Source organism: Triturus cristatus, chromosome 4_2 (assembly GCF_964204655.1).
Source record: "Triturus cristatus chromosome 4_2, aTriCri1.1, whole genome shotgun sequence".
Classification (NCBI taxonomy): domain Eukaryota; kingdom Metazoa; phylum Chordata; class Amphibia; order Caudata; family Salamandridae; genus Triturus; species Triturus cristatus.
Window position 1 is genome coordinate 163,221,022 of NC_140586.1, and position 19,092 is coordinate 163,240,113.

Here is a 19,092-nt window from a genome sequence, read left to right on the forward strand (position 1 = left end):
AGGAGGAAACAAAGAAGAAAATGAACATCCCGCCATCATTTCAAGAAGACTCCTCACAATCTTATATATATGTTTTAATGTGCAACAAACTACAAATAAATATACCACCGCGAAACAAGCCAAGCCTCCTCGCTTGTAAATCTGTCCCACTCTCTTACCGTAAGTATATTATACATATATATATTTTTAGTAGAATCAAAGCTCTTGGCTAATGCTAGACCAAAAAATATATTAAACGCTGATCCCAAAAACTCAAATCAGACTGCTTATGCAATCATATCTTTAAAGTATTTTATCTTTGCCCATGAACTGTTCTAGATAGTAAAGTCCTTTTCAAAGATCCAATGTGTCTTCTCTTATGCTCCTGCCTCACGTGAACTTTTTGAATATTTAGCATAGTTTTTATGTCCGAAATTCAGAAGATCTAGGTGTAAATAAACTTTGAATCACTTTCCACAATGACCCCCGTGGCATGTCCCAGCTGATGGATGGAGTTCACACTTCTAACACTCGGAAGGCTGTATTAAGATTATGGAAATCAAATGAGGCTCCCCAGATGATGTCTGATTCATCGCTTTTATTCACTTTTGCAGAACCACAATATTTACAATCATGATTAATGTGCTTTGGATCATGTATTCATTTAATGTATTCTCAATTATCGTTGCATATAATTTGTATTTTTGCTACTATTAAACTGTACTTTGTTATAGATCCAGATCTGGGTTTTCCATTCATTACTTTATCTGTTTGCCCATATTTTTAACAGTTTCCTAAGTATTCTGTATACATATGCTTACCATGTATACATCACATACATATTAATGTTGGCAGTTAACAATAAGATGGTTACATAGGAAGTCAGTATTTCTATTTACAGGTTTCAAAAATGATGACCTTTCCCTTGGCCCTGAAGAATCTGCCATGAGTCCTATGCAGCGAAACATGCTGCCTTCCATTTATTAAAACTCATTTTCAATACGTTTATAGGACAAAAAGGTATCATTAAATAGGCAAATGTTTGTCAGAAGCATCATATACTGTAGTAGAGGCAAATAACATTACGGCAATATGTGAAATATCAGAAAACAAAAGAGCGTATTAGTCAATTATTGGTTATTAGTCTGCTGTAAATAAAGTTGCCTATTGTTGAACAAACTCTACTATGTTCCTCTGTGTGGGGAATAAGACAAATGTACGAGGGAATAACTGTAGATGAACTGGGCTGGGAGGTGAGGGGGCTATTGTGTTTGGCATATCTGAAAATGTCTTGTGTTGTTATTAAGCAAGTGGGTGCTGGGTACTTAAAGTAAGGGAAATGTTAGGCTCGCAAGGAAGCGCTGAGGAGGTTAACGTATAGTGGGTTATCACGGCAGGTAAAGAGGGCAGTGATTTTTTATGTCTTGGAAAGGAAGTGTGATCTGCCCATTTGTGGTTTTACAGCATGACTGCTATAATGTCACAGTAGCATTCCAATGAAAGTAGCTGATGGAGGCCTTCCACAACTAAGGTCCAGACCTGTATTGTTGCTTTTAAGCATGTACTAAGTGGCATGTAAAGAAAAAGAACACATCACTTTCAACACATCTTTACTTTTGAGTGACTGGTAAAGCACCTCCATAACTTTTAGAGTCACCAGGCACTAGATGTCAAGTGGAACTGTACACATTAGGTGAGGATGAGCAAACTGAATAGGTGGGGTCACCACAGGAAGGGTGGTTGCATCGACGAGAAGGTTCCATGAGACACCTTCATTACAGAGGCACTCTGTCTTTAAACACCCCACCTGCACCTTATTGTAGGACACCAATGATGAAAAGACCAGGACACTGTATAGCAAAGATCAGTCGACCCACAGCCAGCTGCCGTGAGGTGCCGCCTATCCTTTTTAAAGAGTATTACCGCTGGGGTGCCACAGATCCTGGTATGGTAGCAGAAAGAACCCCCACAAGCACATGTCAGGCAGTAAATCAACATCAATAAACTGTTTGAAGCCTATGTATTCAGAAACATTCAGGATGTATAACCACCTTTGGGCACATAATGGTCTATGTCTAAATGAGGCGTTTATGTATAGTCATCTTGTCTGGGTGAACAGTGTCCGATTTAGTATCCCTCTAAACTCCTTATTTGTTTAGTCGTGTACTCCTTTTCATTTCTTGCTTTAGTCTGCCACCTATTCCCTCAGCGCCAAGATGTCCTAGTGGTAAACGAGTGCTTTATCGACTTAAATCAAGAGACTAAGAGACCTGGTTTCACTCCACTGGCCGCAGTGCTTAATTTGAGCCAGTGGTTTCCGGTCAACACTGGCGCTTGTGACAGTCTGCCACAAGGTGGCGCTGTCTGACTAATTTAGAGATGACCACAACAACAGGTAATTATGAATTCATTATACATTAAAAATGACTATTACCTGCCGCCCAAGCCATTCTTATAGCTTTGGGGGTCTGAAATAGTTCAAATTGTCACACTTGTAGGAGTGTGATGGCTAGTTGTTGTGTTACTATCATTGGCAGCATTGCAGGGGCAATTTGTGGTGCATATTGCAGTGGCCTACTGGCAAGAGCCCTGGCACTTTTTCATTTTTACAAATCAAGCACTGCCACTGTGTGATTTCAGGCATAGCTGGTAGTGACCCAAAGATGCTTTCACCATTTACAGAAGAGATTGAAAGTCCCGGTGTCTTCCCGCCACGGATTGTATTCCTGAATATCAACACCCAGATATCGTGGTACACGGATATCATGGATCGATTATCAAGACACAAAATATAAAAAGGTAAGTGCATATAGGGAAGTATAGATCTACCATTCTGAGCTCCACGTCTACGTGTCTTGAAGATATATATCTCACCATGGTACATATATATGTGGCGTTAGGTATAGAGGATCTAGACTTACATATCTGACGATATTTTATTTTCCATATTTTGTCCTTGATGTTGTGTGCCATCTATATTCTGGTGTTGGTATTCAGGGCGCACACCGTCTGCTCCTTGATATCAGATATAGCTAGAAGCGAGAGAGAGTTCATCGCACTTTCTGCAGGAGATACAGAGAGTTTTAGTCTCTGCCCAACATTTGATGTCAGATGTTGTGGAAGCGAGAGGTAGCTCATTGCAGTTTCTACAGAAGGGACCAAGAGTTCAGTTTCTTGCAGGCTTGTGTTGCAAAGGCAGATGAAGCAGCAACGAGCTGATCATTCTAAGCTCTGTAACAGGGGTCTTGGTTTCTGTCTAGTGTGCAGTGCAAGATGCAGCACCAGAGCCGGACTGGCCATATCAGGCACCGGGCGTTTCACCGGTGGGCCAGAAGAGTGGGGGCCGGTTTCCGACCTGTGGGGGAGGTTTTTGTTACCAGGGGCAGATTTTGCAGCAGTGCTGCGAAATTGGCCCCTTGTAACAAAAGCGCAGCAGCAGTGGCCAAGCGCCCCCTCTCTCCCCCGTAGGCTGATCGGACATAAATTTCAGGGCTGGTTTGATATCCCAGTACGACCCTGTATAGCACGAAGCAGGAAGTTTCCTTTGAGTTTCTACTGAAGAACCTGAGCGCACTGGTTTCTGTCCACCGCGTGATGTCAGATGTAGCTGGAAACGTCAGATAGCCTATTGTATCTGTCACATAAAGGACCGAGAGTCCTGGTTTCTCTCTGCCACGTATGTCAGATGTAGCTGGAAGCAAGAGACAGCTCACTGTATCTTCTACAGCAAGGACCAATGCTGCAAGGGTCCCCGCCCATTCCAGGTCCTGTCCCGGGGGTCCTGGTTTCTCCCTCACATGAAGCCAGATGTAGGTGAAAGAGGGAGAGGGTCCATTCCAGTTTCTTCTGAAGGGACTCGATGCCCTGCTCCACTCCTCTGTGCGATGTTACATTAGGGTGATCAAGCGTCCCGGGTTGGCAAGGACAGTCTCGGTTTGTCATCACCTGACAAACTTCGCTGAATATAGAAAGTGTCCAGGTTTTCTTACAGGATGGACTGAAAGCAGAGGGAGAACATGTTCACGTGTCGCAGTGCAGAGAAAGGATTAGCAGCCCATAGCAGAGAGCAATTTAGCTATCAGAGATGATATTTGTAAAAGTTGTTTTTAATTCTCTTAGTGCCACGTGATCGGTGCTATCCAGTGCTGTCAGTTAGGTCATCCTATGCCCCTCGGTCGATGCACAATTGTCGTCCTACTTCCACGTTTGTGGAATGTCCCGATATTTGGGTTTCCGAATCGGGTCACCCTATGCCAGATGTGCGTGAAACCAGAGATGGTTCCTTTCCGCTTTTACAGAAGGAGCTTCTCTCCTCTGTGTGATGGCAGATTCGAGTGTAAGTGAGGGATGGTGGGCCCTTCCGGTGTTTACAGCAGGGACTCAGGTCCCCTCTTCATTCTCCAGGTGTTGTCCTTTGTTGGTGAAAGCTGAGATGGCTCCTGTGGTGTCCCGGGCCCTAAGCCCACGTGCTACCTACGACGACACGGATGGTGGGCCTTTCCCGTGTTTACAGCAGGGACTCAGGTCCCGTCTTCATTCTCCAGGTGTTGTCCTTTGTTGGTGAAAGCTGAGATGGCTCCTGTGGTGTCCCGGGCCCTAAGCCCACGTGCTACGACGACACGCACACTAGTGTAATGAGTGCATAACTGGCCTCGAAAACGTGCGCCCGGCCCTTTTATTAGCAGTGTCGCCTGACTAGTGACCCTGTGTCAGATGGGTTTGGGTGGGTATTACGACTGCCCACATGGAGGGGGCTGTGCATGACGTGTCCAGCAGGACACTACAGTTCCTTCCGGTTCTGCAAAAAGGTCTCAGGCCCTGGCTTCTCTCCTTCGTGTGAGGTAACATGACCCCAGGATGGAGTCCATCGTACCCTACTGAAGGGATAGGAGGAGAGGTGTTGGGGATAGAGGCGCAACTAGAGCCAAATTTCGGGGGAGGGGGGGGGGGGCTGAACTTTAAGCAATAGGCAGAGTGGAGCTGCAGGGGCTTTTAGAGGGGGTGAAACAACAGCAAGGCCTCATTAACATGCAAATGGTCTTCTAAAGACCTGTGAAGTGCTCTGGTGCGGCTGCTTTTTTGCCCGGGAAGGTGTCTCATCCCGGGCTGCCACACACGAGGGGGTGGGGGGGGGGGCTGAAGCCCTTTGAGTCCAATGGGTGTTGCGCGCCTGGTCGGGGAGGACTAACAGACCAGGGGTCCGTTCTACTGGCGGACTGGCCTAGTGGCACAGTGACATCCTCCTCCACGCGCTTGTCACGAGCCAGGGCGAAGTCCCTCTCACGTCAGAAGCGCAGGCCTGCCCTAGGCCCCCCTGTCTTTGCTCTGACAGGAAACGCGGACTTGTCCGTGCTGTCCTCCACCGCGCAGGGCGGACCGCGCCAGTGGCCTCTGCCCCCGCCCCGCATGGGGTGGCGAGACAGGGTGGCTTTTGACGCACGGCCCCTCCACCCTGCCGCCGGATGGGGTCTGCGGTGAAGTGAGCGCATTGTTTACGGATTCCAGCCGGGCTGCGAGGCGCTGAGCGAGGACCAGCCCCTCGCGCACGACTCCGAGAATCTGAAATATTCCCCCAGCAACGGAATATCAACTGAGAGGCGCACAATGACAGCTTCATTGCGTTTTTTGGCTCGAAAAAACCGAAGCTTGTTCCATTGTGGTGTACATTTTACCACAAAAAATCATTTCTTCCATCTCCACCTCCTGCAGGCAGTTTCCAGCCAAAGCCCTCTCTACCCCTCATCGCTCCCTCCTGGAAGACCACGTCCTAAAAAAAAATCTTCGCCTTCATCAATGGCATTTTCAGAAGTTTCCACCAAAATCATCGCCCCGTAATCCACCCTCAACAGACTCTTCCCTCAAAAAATACCTCGATATACCGCTGCTTCCTGCAGGCCATCCCAACAATACACCACTGCCCCTTCCCACTGTCGTTTACTTTATCGTCAAAAGCCTTTGGACCCTTCCATCTCCCCCTCACAGGGTTTCCCTACATACAACCATCCTCCCGCTCTCTCCCCCTTCGAACCCGAGGCTGTCCAGAGTAGCGCGTGCAGGCAGCTTCGCCATCCATCTTCTACAGGCTGGTACCACAAGACACCCCTCTCATCCCCATTCCAACTAGCCCGCCCTCCTGCGAGTTATCACTACGAAGTTGAAACCCACGGGTTTTTATTAGCAAAAAGGCCAAGCCGTTTCATATACCCCTCATATCAGCCCCCCAACCCCCCCCCCCCCAAAAAAAAAATCCCTCTGGACCCTTTATCTACTTGTCAACAATTTTTCTATCCAGACCCCCTGTAATTCCGCCCGTCTGCAAGAACCCTCGCCTCCTCAACCCTATTTTACAGGTTCAAACCTCCCTCTCTGCCCCTTATCCACGCCCTCTTTCCACCCAAAAACCCTTAATGTCTGTCACCCAAACTTTCTTGTGCGCTCCCAGGCCCCCTTCCTACAGGCTTTCCCTTTCAGTCCGCTAGTTACACCCGCCCCCCCCCCCCCCCCCTCCCCGTACCCCACAACCGCAGTAGTGTCCACAGGCAGTCAGCGGGAGCCTGTGGTTTCTACATTTTCCATAGCCTGCAGTAATATGAAATACGCTCGTAAATCCCGAGGATTAGTGCCTTCCCTTTGGCCCTTGGGGGTTGCGGGCCCCGCACCCCCCTCTCGCCCGCTGCCCCTGCTCCACCCGGCAGGGGCCTCCCGGGGTCCCCACCTGTGCCGGGGAGCCGGCCCCTCCTGGCAGGGCCAGCGCTTGTTTTGGCTCAGGTCTGGTTATTATTAAATGGCTGTTGTGTGTCAACGAGGGCGGGCCGGAGGGATGGCGGGAGGAGGGGCGGACTCTCCGGGGCTGCCTTGGAAATCTCCAAGTTTCTAGGCGATCCAGACGCAGGGTGGCGGAGAAGGGGCGCCCCGACCAGGGCCGGTGAAGGGGGCACCCTATGGGCTGCACCGGGAGCTGGGAGCTCTGCAGCGGGTACGGGCCCAAGGAGAAGCCGCCTGCGGCCACCCCCAGGACAACCATGCGCCTGAGCAAGGTGGGTGCGCGCCTCTGAGCGATGTGAGAAGGCAGGGTGGGCCAGAGGTGGTGGTGGGCTGAGGAGAGGGCAGGGGGCTTGGAGGACTGGAGGTGAGGCGCTATGTTCAGAGGATGACACGAGCTGCTGTGCTCATGTCCCGGCGCATTTGTGGACAAGAGTGGGTGGGTAGTTGTTGCCAGGGGCAGTGGGACAGGCAGTTGTGGTATTAGATAAGCACGGCACCCTGTGGCCAGAGGGTCACCTTTGGCCAGGGTTGGGCTAGCTGTGGTCAGGAGTTGGACCATTTGTGGCATGAGCTGTGACAGCTTTCTAGAATGGCCTGTTGTGGTCAGAGACTGGGCGGCTGCGGCCAGGAGGGTGGCCAGCTGTGGTCAGGGATGGATTGCGCCCTCTGTGGTCCGAGGCGGGTCAGCGGCGGCCTGTGGACGGGGCAGTCGAGCATCATATTGGTGCCCCGTGAATGACACGCTGTAAATTTCCTTCTGACGCCGTAAACAGACTTCCCGAGAAGTGCGCGCGGCCAGCGGAGCCAGCCTGCTGGCGCAGCACCAACCATTATTACGCATGATTTATTCGTCCCGTGTGCGGCTGAAGCCAGGAGTTACGGGTATAGTTCTGCCCGCAGCTGCAGTGCAGCCCACAGTGGCAGACCCGGTGCTTTCCTGCCCCGGCGACTCTGTCAGGCCCTTCTCCAGGCCTGGGTGGGCAGTGTGCGTGCTGGGCTGCCCCATGGGCCTGCAGTGCTGTAACTTGCAAATGTCAGCCAAGCGTGCCTGAGTTTCATTGGCACTCCTGTGGTAGCTGTGGTTAGCAGTAAAGGCGCAGAGGAGTTGCAGTTGGGTAAATATGACGCCAAAACGAGTCACTCTTAATATTTGCGGTCAAAATTTAACTCAGCTATGTTTTTGGAGCAAACTTTAGCTGCATTCTTGAAAGGATTAAGTGAGTGTTAGTTATCTGCACTTCCAGACTAGACGCAGATCGATGGACAGATAGTCTTTCTTGGTACCAGGCAAGTACAGCACAGTATTAGTGTTCAGGATAGCTCAGCGGGTATGGCTTCTGCTGCTGAGTTTAGTGTTGAGGGCAGCTGAAGGAAAATGAAACACACATAGTCCAGAACCATCGAGTCTAGCATAGCATCCAGGAACTGTTCAGAATAGCTCAGCAGGTATAGTTTCTGCTGCTGAGTTTAAAGTTTAGGCCAGCTATAGGAAACATGGGACGCATGTAGTTCTGCATCATCAAAACATGCGATTTCAGAGGTCAGGCACTTTAAAAATAATGCCTAGGACTCTGGTAAATTTCTAGCACTGAAGGGAGCAGGGGCCCTCTTCCAATGGAAGTTATGTTTCCTTCAAAACCAGGCCACCTTGTTGCAGGTGAGGGCTAAATCACTAGCTTTTCTATTAACTAGTGCACGTGCAATGTTTTGACCGCGAAGGCGCACGTGCAATGGTTTGACCTGGAAGGCGCACGTGCAATGGTTTGGCCTTGAGGGCGCACGTGCAATGGTTTGGCCTTGAGGGCGCACGTGCAATGGTTTGACCTTGAGGGCGCGCGTGAAGTGAGTGGTTTTGCCTCAGCTGGTTGTTGATTCCAGCTCGCAGCCAAGCATCTGCAGAGAAACCTCTCCAGGCAGGACCATGGTGAATGGTGCAATGTCAGAAAGGCAAAGCAGCCTTCCCATAGGCTGTGAAGAAGTTCACACTCCCGGGTGGCTCTCCAGGGAGACAGCATGGCACCCCTGCCGTAACATACAGGGAATCACAAGGTAATAAAAAGCAAACAGTGTCAGGATGGTCCAGCTGCTGACTGATCGCTCTGAACGACCCCCCCCCCCGCCCCCTTACAAGCTGATAGTGACCGGGCCCTGTCTTCCGCCCCAGTAACACCCAGTGACTGACGTATCCCCCTTCAGGCCTCGTGTAGCCAATAGGAACAGGCTCAGCCGCCTTCATTCAGGCTGTTCTGTAGCGACAGCCATGCTTGCTTTCTGTCCCACTGTAGTAAACAGTGACTGGCTCTAGGGCCCTGTGCCCAATTGTAGACTACAGTGACAGGCTCCAGGGCCCTGTGGCCCAGTGTATCCCACAGTGACAGGCTCCAGGGCCCTGTGGCCCAGTGTAATCTACAGTGACGGGCTTCAGGGCCCTGTGGCCCAGTGTAATCTACAGTGACGGGCTCGAGGGCTCTGTGGCCCAGTGTAGCCTTTAGTGACTGACTCGAGGGCCCTGTGGCCCAGTGTAATCTACAGTGACGAGCTCGAGGGCTCTGTGGCCCAGTGTAGCCTTTAGTGACAGGCACGAAGGCCCTGTGGCCCAGTGTAGCCTTTAGTGACTGGCTCGAGGGCCCTGTGGCCCAGTGTAATCTACAATAACGGGCTCGAGGTCTCTGTGGCCCAGTGTAATCTACAGAGACTGGCTCGAGGGCCCTGTGGCCCAGTGTAGCCTTTAGTGACTGGCTCGAGGGCCCTGTGGCCCAGTGCAGCCTACAGTTACGAGCTCAAGGGCCCTGTGGCCCAGTGCACCCCACAGTGACAGGCTCGAGGGCGATGTGGCCCAGTGTATCCCACAGTGACAGGCTCGAGGGACTGTGGTCCAGTGTATCCCACAGTGACAGGCTCGAGGGCCCTGTGGCCCATTTTAGACTACAGTGACAGGCTCCAGGGCCCTGTGCCCCATTGTAGACTACAGTGACAGGCTCCAGGGCCCTGTGCCCCATTGTAGACTACAGTGACAGGCTCCAGGGGCCTGTGGCCCAGTGTATCCCACAGTGACAGGCTCGAGGGCCCCGTGGCCCAGTGTATCCGACAGTGACAGGCTCGAGGGCCCTGTGGTCCATTGTAGACTACAGTGACAGGCTCCAGGGCCCTATGGCCCATTGTAGACTACAGTGAGAGTCTCCAGGGCCCTGTGGCCCAGTGCATCCTACAGTGACAGGCTCGAGGGCCATGTGGCTCAGTGTATCCCACAGTGACAGGCTCCAGGGCCCTGTGGCCCAGTGCATCCCACAGTGACAGGCTCGAGGGCCATGCGGCCCAGTGTATCCCACAGTGAAAGGCTCGAGGGCACTGTGGCCCAGTGTTTTTCACAGTGACAGGCTCGAGGGCTCTGTGGCCCATTGTAGACTACAGTGACAGGCTCCAGGGCCCTGTGCCCCATTGTAGACTACAGTGACAGGCTCCAGGGCCCTGTGCCCAATTGTAGACTACAGTGACAGGCTCGAGGGCCCTGTGGCCCAGTGTATCCCACAGTGACAGGATCCAGGGCCCTGTGCCCCATTGTAGACTACAGTGACAGGCTCCAGGGCCCTGTGCCCAATTGTAGACTACAGTGACAGGCTCCAGGGCCCTGTGGCCCAGTGTATCCCACAGTGACAGGATCCAGGGCCCCGTGGCCCAGTGTATCCGACAGTGACAGGCTCGAGGGCCCTGTGGGCCATTGTAGACTACAGTGACAGGCTCCGGGGCCCTGTGGCCCATTGTATCCCACAGTGACAGGCTCGAGGGCCCTGTGGCCCATTTTAGACTACAGTGACAGGCTCGAGGGCCCTGCGGCCCATTGCGGACTACAGTGACAGGCTCAAGAGTCCTGTGGCCCAGTGTATCCCACAGTGACAGGCCCAAGGGCCCTGTGGCCCATTGTAACCTACAGTGACAGACTCAAGGGCCCTGCTGCGGCCCATTGCAGACTACAGTGACAGACTCGAGGGCTCTGTGGCCCAGTGTGTCCCACAGTGACAGGCTCCAGGGCCCTTTGGCCCATTGTAGCCTACAGTGACAGACTCAAGGGCCCTGCTGCCCATTGTAGAATACAGTGACAGGCTCGAGGGCCCTGTGGAACAGTGAAGCCTACAGTGACAGACTCAAGGGCCCTGAGGCCCATTGTAGACTACAGTAACAGGCTCGAGGGTCCTGTGGCCCAGTGAAGCCTACAGTGACAGACTCAAGGGCCCTGCGGTCCATTGTAGACTACTGTGACAGGGTCGAGGGCCCTGTGGCCCAGTGTATCCCACAGTAACAGGCTCAAGGGCCCTGTGGCCCATTGTAGACTACAGTGACAGGCTCAAGGGCCCTGCGGCCCAGTGTAGTCTTTAGTGACTGGCTCAACGGCCCTGCGGCTCAGTGTTGTCTATAGTGACAGGCTCAAGCGTCCGTGGTCGCCCGGTGTAGCCTACAGTGACAGGCTCAAGGGCCCTGTGGCCCAGTGTAGCCTACAGTGACAGGCTCAAGGGCCCTGTGGCCTGGTGTGGACTTTAGTGACAGGCTCAAGGGTCCTGTGGCTCGGTGTAGCCTTTAGTGACAGGCTCAAGGGCCCCGTGGCCACCCAGTGTAGCCTCCTGGGACAGGCTCAAGGGCCCCGTTGCCGCCCAGTGTAGCCTACAGTGATTGGCGCAAGGGTCAGTGTTAGCCCAGTGTAGACTACAGTGACTGGCGCAAAGGCCCTGTGGAGTCAACAGTAACTCACTCACCGCCTTGTGACTGAGTGTATAGAAACTCACCAGACTATCTTTTCAATGTAGTGACAGACTCACCTGCGTTTTGTCTGAGGGTGGTCTGTTTGTGTCTCGTGGCTCCGTGAAGTATTGCGCCCATTCCAGAGACTTGTGTTTAATTAAAGGGCCACAGGCTCAAATTCCAGGAAACCAACCCAGTAATTCATCCCTCCAAGGTTGAAAAACGATTACTGTAACAATAAACACCTGTTATCTGGCAATAGCGCAAAGAAACTCCTCAGGGGTCAAGGTCTTCAAATACACCTGTTATGTTACTGTGACACACTCACCCACCTACTCTCTCACTATAGCCTATAGTGAAAGGCTCGTCAGACTTTTGACCAGGGTCACTGGAATTAAACAGCTCTGGAGGTGTGGTCTCTTTCATTGGCTGCATAATCCATCATCAGCTTCATAATTTGCAGATTTTAACAAACAAGTTTGTTTCTAGCTCAAACGGATCAAAAATGGCTAAAAACGCAGCGACGCGTTGCAGTGCTGCGGAAGGCCCTTCGCAAAGGTTAAGTGGCCCCCTTTCCCTTGCTTATTGCTGTAAATGGGTGTTAAACGGCTACTAATGAGGTGAAGCCTATACCCAGTGTGAAGCTTCATAAAAATGACAAAATAAAGAAGTAAACCAATTGCACAATGTGTTGAATTATGCTACATAATTTGCCTTTTCGTGTTGCCTTATTGAGGCACAATTTGGCACTACTGTGCCGCATAATTCCAGGGACGCTGCTTTTGATTAACTGGAGTCCACATTGACAGAACTGCCTGACATCTTTATTAGAGTAGCGTGTAGTAATAGGTTTGACTCTCTACTGTCCTAGTGTTGTCTATATTTGATGCTCACCTGTCCCAATGCCGCGCTTAGTGACAACCTCGCCTGCCTTCTGTCCCAATATACAAGCAATGGCAGACTAGCTCGACTTCTTTCTCACTGTAGGCAATAGTGACAGACTTTTCTACATGTCTCAGTGTAGTCTATAGTTCCATTCTCGCCTGCATTATACAGCCAGGTACACCTGACCCAATCAGAAAAGAAAGGCTCACCGGCCTGGGTAGAAGTGACAGACTAACATGCGTCCTGTGCCTTCCCAGTCACATCCTGAATTAATGGCATTCACCATCGATATATTTTTGACTTTGGGGGATTGAGGTCCATTGTTAGAGATGCTTATGATTCCTATTACTGGACTATAAGGAGGTTCTGCGGGTCAAGACTGAGGTGCACTGTTGGGACGGAAAAGTCCTCTGCATGGTAAAGACGTGCACCCATGCCATGAGTGCCCATCGTTACTGTTGTCTGGATCTCTAAGGCTGACGTTTTTTTCATGGGCGAACACGGATCAGGTGTGTGTGCCATGACAAAGGCCAGTATCACTGCTTGTAGTCTTATTGGACTGGGAGGGATGCCAAAGGGCTCCCCTCATAGTGGTGGAAGGCTACCACCTTCATCAGGAGCTAAGCACCACAAGCGTGGTGGTGGCAGCATACCGTATGGTAATCAGTAGTAGTGAACAGGTCCTTTTTAGGTCGAGCCTGGGCAGCACATGCGCTGCATGCGAGGCATGCTGTGTTCAGTTATGAACTTGAAGCTCCGCCCATATTTTTCATTGGCTTGTGCCATTGTCCACTGTAAACTGTGTTTTTCAAATGATCAATAGGCTTAGTAGTCCCTCCTTAGTACCGCCTTGTCTTATTTTGTATCCTCCCATGAGGACCTCCTCTGTTTCGTGTGTTATTATTCGGTAGGCATTAATTACATCCTCTTATTTATCTGTTTTAAAAACAACACATAAATAGAAGGCATGGTAATTTACAATGCGAATAGCTCAAACCCTCGTAAATGCGAGACCTATTGCATTGCAAATGCTTGTTACCCTTTGTCACTGGAGTGAGGCCTACAGACTCACTCTCCTTTTGAAAGTTCCGCTGCTGTGTGCTTAACTCTCCCTTGGTCTACATCATGTAGATGCTGAGTGCTGCATAGCGCAGGAGCAGTGACTGCGTGGTTGTATGTGTACCTGGGAAGGATGTAGTACAGGGATAGAGCAGTACTGTTTAATACATGCGAAATTGGTGCATGTGTTGAGTGTATATATGTCTGTGAGGGATACATGACATCAAAGAAGTACTGCTGTGCAGTGAGTGCGCAATGAAAGCATGTGCTAGGTGTATGTGCGTGCAAGAAGTACAATACATGAAGGGTGAAGTGTTGTGCAGCACGCCGCACATGGTGAGTGTGGGTTTTAAAATGGCACACTCTTGTTGAATAGAGAAACGCTTCAGTGCTGAACAGTGCAAGCAGACTAGGTGTGTGTGTGCTGAGCGCATGTGTACATGTGAGGATACAATGTATACTAGTGCTGAACAGTAAGTGTGCTGTGAATGTACACTTAATAAATGTGCCTGCAATGGTACATTTATGGAGGATCCTGGGTTCCATTTTGGGAAGCCTGGGCATGCCTGGTGAAGACATAAGGAGGGGAGGAATCCCCCTATGCAGATTTGTGTATTGCTGCATTCCTATGAGCTGGGTGGGGCACACTAGAGGAAGGGACCTTCCATTTACACTTCAAAATGTTGCTCTTTGACTCAGTGATAAATCACAAGGAAGGGGCCTGGGCACACCCCGAGTTAGGAGACGGGGCTGATAAGGGAATCGTAAAGAGTAGGGCTGGGAGCCTGGGATTAACCCCTTCAGTGCCCATGACGAGCTGGACTCGTCATGGGCTGCGGTGGCGCTGTGCCCATGACGAGTCCAGCTCGTCATGAACTCCGCCCGCTAATACAAAGCGCGGCACTGGGCGGGGAAAGGGGCGGGCATGCAAGGGGTTAACATCACTGTAGCTGAAATCCATGTGTGAACTCTGGTCACTGCCATAGACTGCATTGTGGGACAATCAGCTTCGGAGTCTCTCCTGCTGTGACAGACCTCTTTTATGAGGAAAAGAAGAAAGAGAGAAGTGTCCTCTTCAAAAGAAGCTGAACCCCAACACAACAATTCAAAGACTCAGACCCTAAATCACATTTGGTATCTGGAAAAGGATTATAAGAATGGGCGGTTGAGTCCCCAAAAACGTGTCATCTGCCAAGCAGCCAGATAGGCTGTGTGAGAAGGGTAAGCTTTTCAAGACTGGTGCCTGTGATCAGGACTGGGGGCCCAGACCTCCTAGTTTCCATGCTGGGTGCGGGGACATCACCCAGGACATCAGGATCCCCTGCCCTGGAGCCCGGCGCACCATTGCCTGCCTGCCTGCCTCCTTACCAAGACCAGTTTGCCCTCTGAAGGAGAGGATACCGTTGGAGGGAGCAATGTTCAGTGGGGAGCCCTGCATGAGGGTTCCCCAAGCAAGGTATGAGGCTGTACACCAATCGAGCTGTAGCCCATGTGCAGTATCAGCTCTTCAACCCTCGTATGCCAGGAGAGGGCCACCCTGTTTTGAGCCGATGATTGGGAAGCACGGGGCTGCACCACCGTGCGGCTTCTGGTCCCATATGCCAAAGGGGGTCACCGGTGAACTGATTTTGCGCTGGTGCACAGTACTTATGACTGCCAAAACTGGCAACCTTGTATGCCAGGAGGGACCACCTTTCTTAGGGTTATTGCATCAGGAGAATCTGTGCTTGTATTGTGATTATCGCAACAACCCCATATACCAGTACGAGCTGCCAGTATTACTTTGGCCTAAGGTTCAGGTCGTCACCCGGATAGGATCAAGACTGCTGTGACCAGTGGGTCGAGCCTGCATGCTGTGATCTGCACCTGAAGAAGTCCGGTTTGGAGCTGAGGAACACACCAGCACCCCCCGTCAATAGGGGGAAGAGTAACTTACCTTTTATGTCATCCAGTTCTGATCACTGGAATAGACCGGTTGCACAGCTCGAAAGACAGAGGTTGCACCAATGGTGCTGCTGCATCCCTGCCAAATTGCCAAACTTCACCATACAACATTTAAACTCGTAGGCACCCAAGAAGAGGGCACTCGCTGCACTGCCAAACACTGCCATACCACCAGTGCGGGTAAGACTTTGGGGCCCCGGGGAACTTGCTGCTAATGGTTCTGCAGCACCATAGTCACTTTTGACTCATTCCTAAAGAGTCAAAGGGAGAACTCTTGAGTACGGTATTCCCTGGATGTGGCCACCAGTGAATAGAGAATAACCCAGAAAATGTTACTTGAAGGAGGAGAGTTGAACCAGGTTTTGCCTGATAAGTGCCCCGACATCAAGGAAGATTGTGTTATTGCTATTAAATGTTATATATCATCGCATGTGTAGAGTTAAAAATCATTTTTTCTTCTTCTATAAATGTGAATATTGTTCTGGAAATTGATTTATTTCTCATACTGTTTGTAATTTTAGTTATGAGGCGTGCTCACTGACCTGTATCTGCGTCCCCCACCTACGCCACGACTGCACGACCACAGACACCACTGAGAGTCATGTGCCCAAGGGGTACTAGGCCCAGTTGCTCAGATTCTATAGTAGGTCGGGTCCTGGGACATCAGGAGTAAAATGCCTCAACCACCACGGTCGGGCCCAGTATCCCCTGTGTGCCCCGTGGCCCTCTGGAAGGGTTCTGTTCAGTCATGCACTGATAGAGCTGTTTGGGACTCTCAGTTTTGGTATGAAGAAAAAGAGGTTTCTGCAGGTCAGGCTTGATTGAGATGTGCTGGCTGGGCTGGCTGAGATTATGACTTCTAGAGTATAAAGGGTTTATGCAAGTCACAACAAAGGCACATTGATAGAGCTGTTTTGGTCTTTTAAGTAGAGTACAAGGATTTTCTGGAGGGCACAATTGTGGATCTGATGCATCGCAGAACTTAGGCATATTGACAGAGCTCTGTGTGAAGTGCTCGTAGTGCCACATACAATCATTTATTGACACACCCACTGCGGGATTCATTGCCCTGAGCCAGTGCCAGCTCTCGGACTGTGCGACCGGTGCCACTGCACTGGGAACTGACTTCAGGGGGCGCCAGGTTTGCAAGTTTATTTTGCTGCCTCTTTCCTCGCCTCCAGCAATTCCCGGGCAACAATAAAAATGTCACGATAACTCTGGTGACTAATGTACTTCCTGAGAGGGATTGGAGTTTTGTCTAGTTGAGGTTTTGAATGATCATAAAATAGCACAGAGGGTTAATGTGCCTGCTGCAAATAATGTGTACCACAGAGATCACAAAGCACATATCATGTAAAAAGGTCAGTGGGTTACTTCTTTTCTAAGTGAAATCCTTTTGTTACTTGCAATTTATGAGTTAACATCCTAATATAGAACAGTGAATTGTTAATGGTCATCAGAGAACTACATATACACTCCAAAGTGTAGATTAGAGCATACATTCATTTAGCAAAAAGGGTTTAGTTGGGTAGAAATTGTTTCTTAATATGAAAATGTTCTGTTTTCAATTCTGAGTTTGCGCTTCTTCAGACCAAGCACTCTTAAACTATACTGTCTACCAGTATGGATGACATGTCACCAGCGGCATCCAGTGCAGGTAAGCGCGGTTGGGTGGGGGAAGTGGACAGACGACGGAATAGGAGAAATTAAATAAATAAAACCTATTCCGTCGTCTGTCGACTTCCCCACTGCCACGCCCCACTTCAACACCCCACCGCGCTTACCTGTACTGGCCGTAACTGTCTGTCACTCCAACACCTTGTACTCCTTCGGCTTATGTAACATTTCCTATACACTGATTTACACACGTGTGATTGATTGTCTCTGTGTAATGTGTGTGTAATTCAAAGTGCACTGAGACCCTACTCTGGTATGAGTAGCGCTATATAACTAATTAAATGCATCTGAGAGAGAGGGGTCATGGAGACTTGAGGGGCACTGTTAAAAAGGTGGTGGTGAGGGAATCCGTGGTGGAGGTGGTCACCACATCCACCATGGATGGGGATCGCCAACAAAGATTGTCACACTGGGCTCCACCAGCACTAAAGCCGGTCCTGCCCTGAGCATGAGTGAGAGGACCCTTCCAGAGACTCTACACTTTTCAGACGGGACGTCAGCAGATAATGTTGGCTCAGTCATCCCATGCTGGCTTGGCCCGCCCTCCTCAGCCCCCTCTGAACGTCCCTCCTTCACTTCCTGTATTTTCCCGCCTGCAGCCAGAGGGTGGAACAAGGCCCTGGTTCTCCCTTTTAGTGTTCTCTGCTTCTAATGGGCAAGCTGCCCTATGCTCTTTCTGCCAGCTCTCTGGTTTCTTCTCCTGTGCCCGGCTGAGTTTTTCTATATGCAAACGTTTACATTGGCCCGGCTGTAGCCACTTTTCCCTGACTCAAAGTGTGCAGTCTGTGAGGGATCATGCATCACTGCTTTACAAAACTCGCAATTCTGTCGCTGGCTGCTTACTTTTGCGCACAGGTAGTTGTCATATGATGCCAGTGCGAGACAGGGACACCTTCACAGCGCACCGAAGACCTCAGTCACACAGGCCCACACCAGACATGCCAAGAGACCCGAACCAGGCTGGAGAATCCCAGATTTTTAAAGCAGAAAATGGCTCTATTTTAGCTGCCTCCCGCCTTTTGGCATGGGTGCCACACCTACATACATGCCAACATTTTAGAACAGGAAAGTGGAACATTTGGGGAAAAATCGTGGAATGGATTTAAGGACTCTACGTGGTGGCAAAAGGATTGGATCAACTGCTTAATTTGTTATGTTATGTTATGTTAACAGAGCTTATAAAGCGCACGTACACCAAATGGTTTCATGGCGCTAGAGTCCAGGGCGTGCTGCAACAGTGAGGGGTTTGAACATCCATCTTCTTCTGTTCCTGTAAATGTCAAAGCTTCCTGCCCTAAGAACGTCTAAGTCTCATGAGCCTACCGTACATGGTGGCAAAATAAGCGTCTTTTTTTTGAATGAACATTGAGGTCCACACAGGGGACCACTCTGTGCTGTAGATGAATAAAATAAATGTCCACGCGTGCTTGCAATAGATAAAGTGCAGAGTTCCATAGACCTATCCTCAACACCTTTGAGATTCCAGGTAAAGACCCCTCAGGCCACAATCCAAGAACATCCAGTGGTAAAGGAAGATGTTTCTTTCTCCATTCGTGATACAGGCCTGCAGGTACAATTATGAGTCATCGCAGTGCTGCTAGGAAAGCATATTCATGACAGCAGAGGCGGCCATTGAGGAAGTGCTCGAAATGCGCAAGTGAACAGAGCGCATAGAGGCGCCAGGAGAAACACAATGTAAAATGGCAGACCAAGACAATAGAGAGGTTTCTGATCATTTAGGCCTTCATTGGGAGTAGCCCGGTATTGCAAATATTGTTCCACTCCTCTGGAATTGTCATTCCAGTACATCCAGGGAGATTAAAAGTAATTCCGAGACTTTCGGGAATAACATGCACGAATCAGACTTCCCATGCCAATTCTTACATGTTGTTTCAGCTAATATTTCACCCAGTGGCTTCACTTTCTTCCAGAAAGTTACACTTCCGGGTGAAATACATTGCACATCTGTGGTGTTCGTGTTCATCTGAGAGTTCTGAAGGGCCAGTAGCTCCTGTTACTGGCCCCTTTGGAACTATCGGCCCTTTCAGA

General features: G+C 50.3%; 1 protein-coding gene across 1 annotated transcript in view; it reads left to right on the forward strand.

The window, feature by feature from the left end:
- The first annotated feature begins 6,791 nt into the window (after nt 1-6,791).
- Nucleotides 6,792-19,092, forward strand: part of TNS2 (tensin 2) — a 345,238-nt gene continuing 332,937 nt past the window's right edge. The window contains exon 1 of the mRNA XM_085600920.1: nt 6,792-7,016. Coding sequence (XP_085457046.1) covers nt 6,921-7,016 — 96 coding nt within the window. The 5' untranslated portion in view covers nt 6,792-6,920. The remainder of the gene's footprint in view (nt 7,017-19,092) is intronic.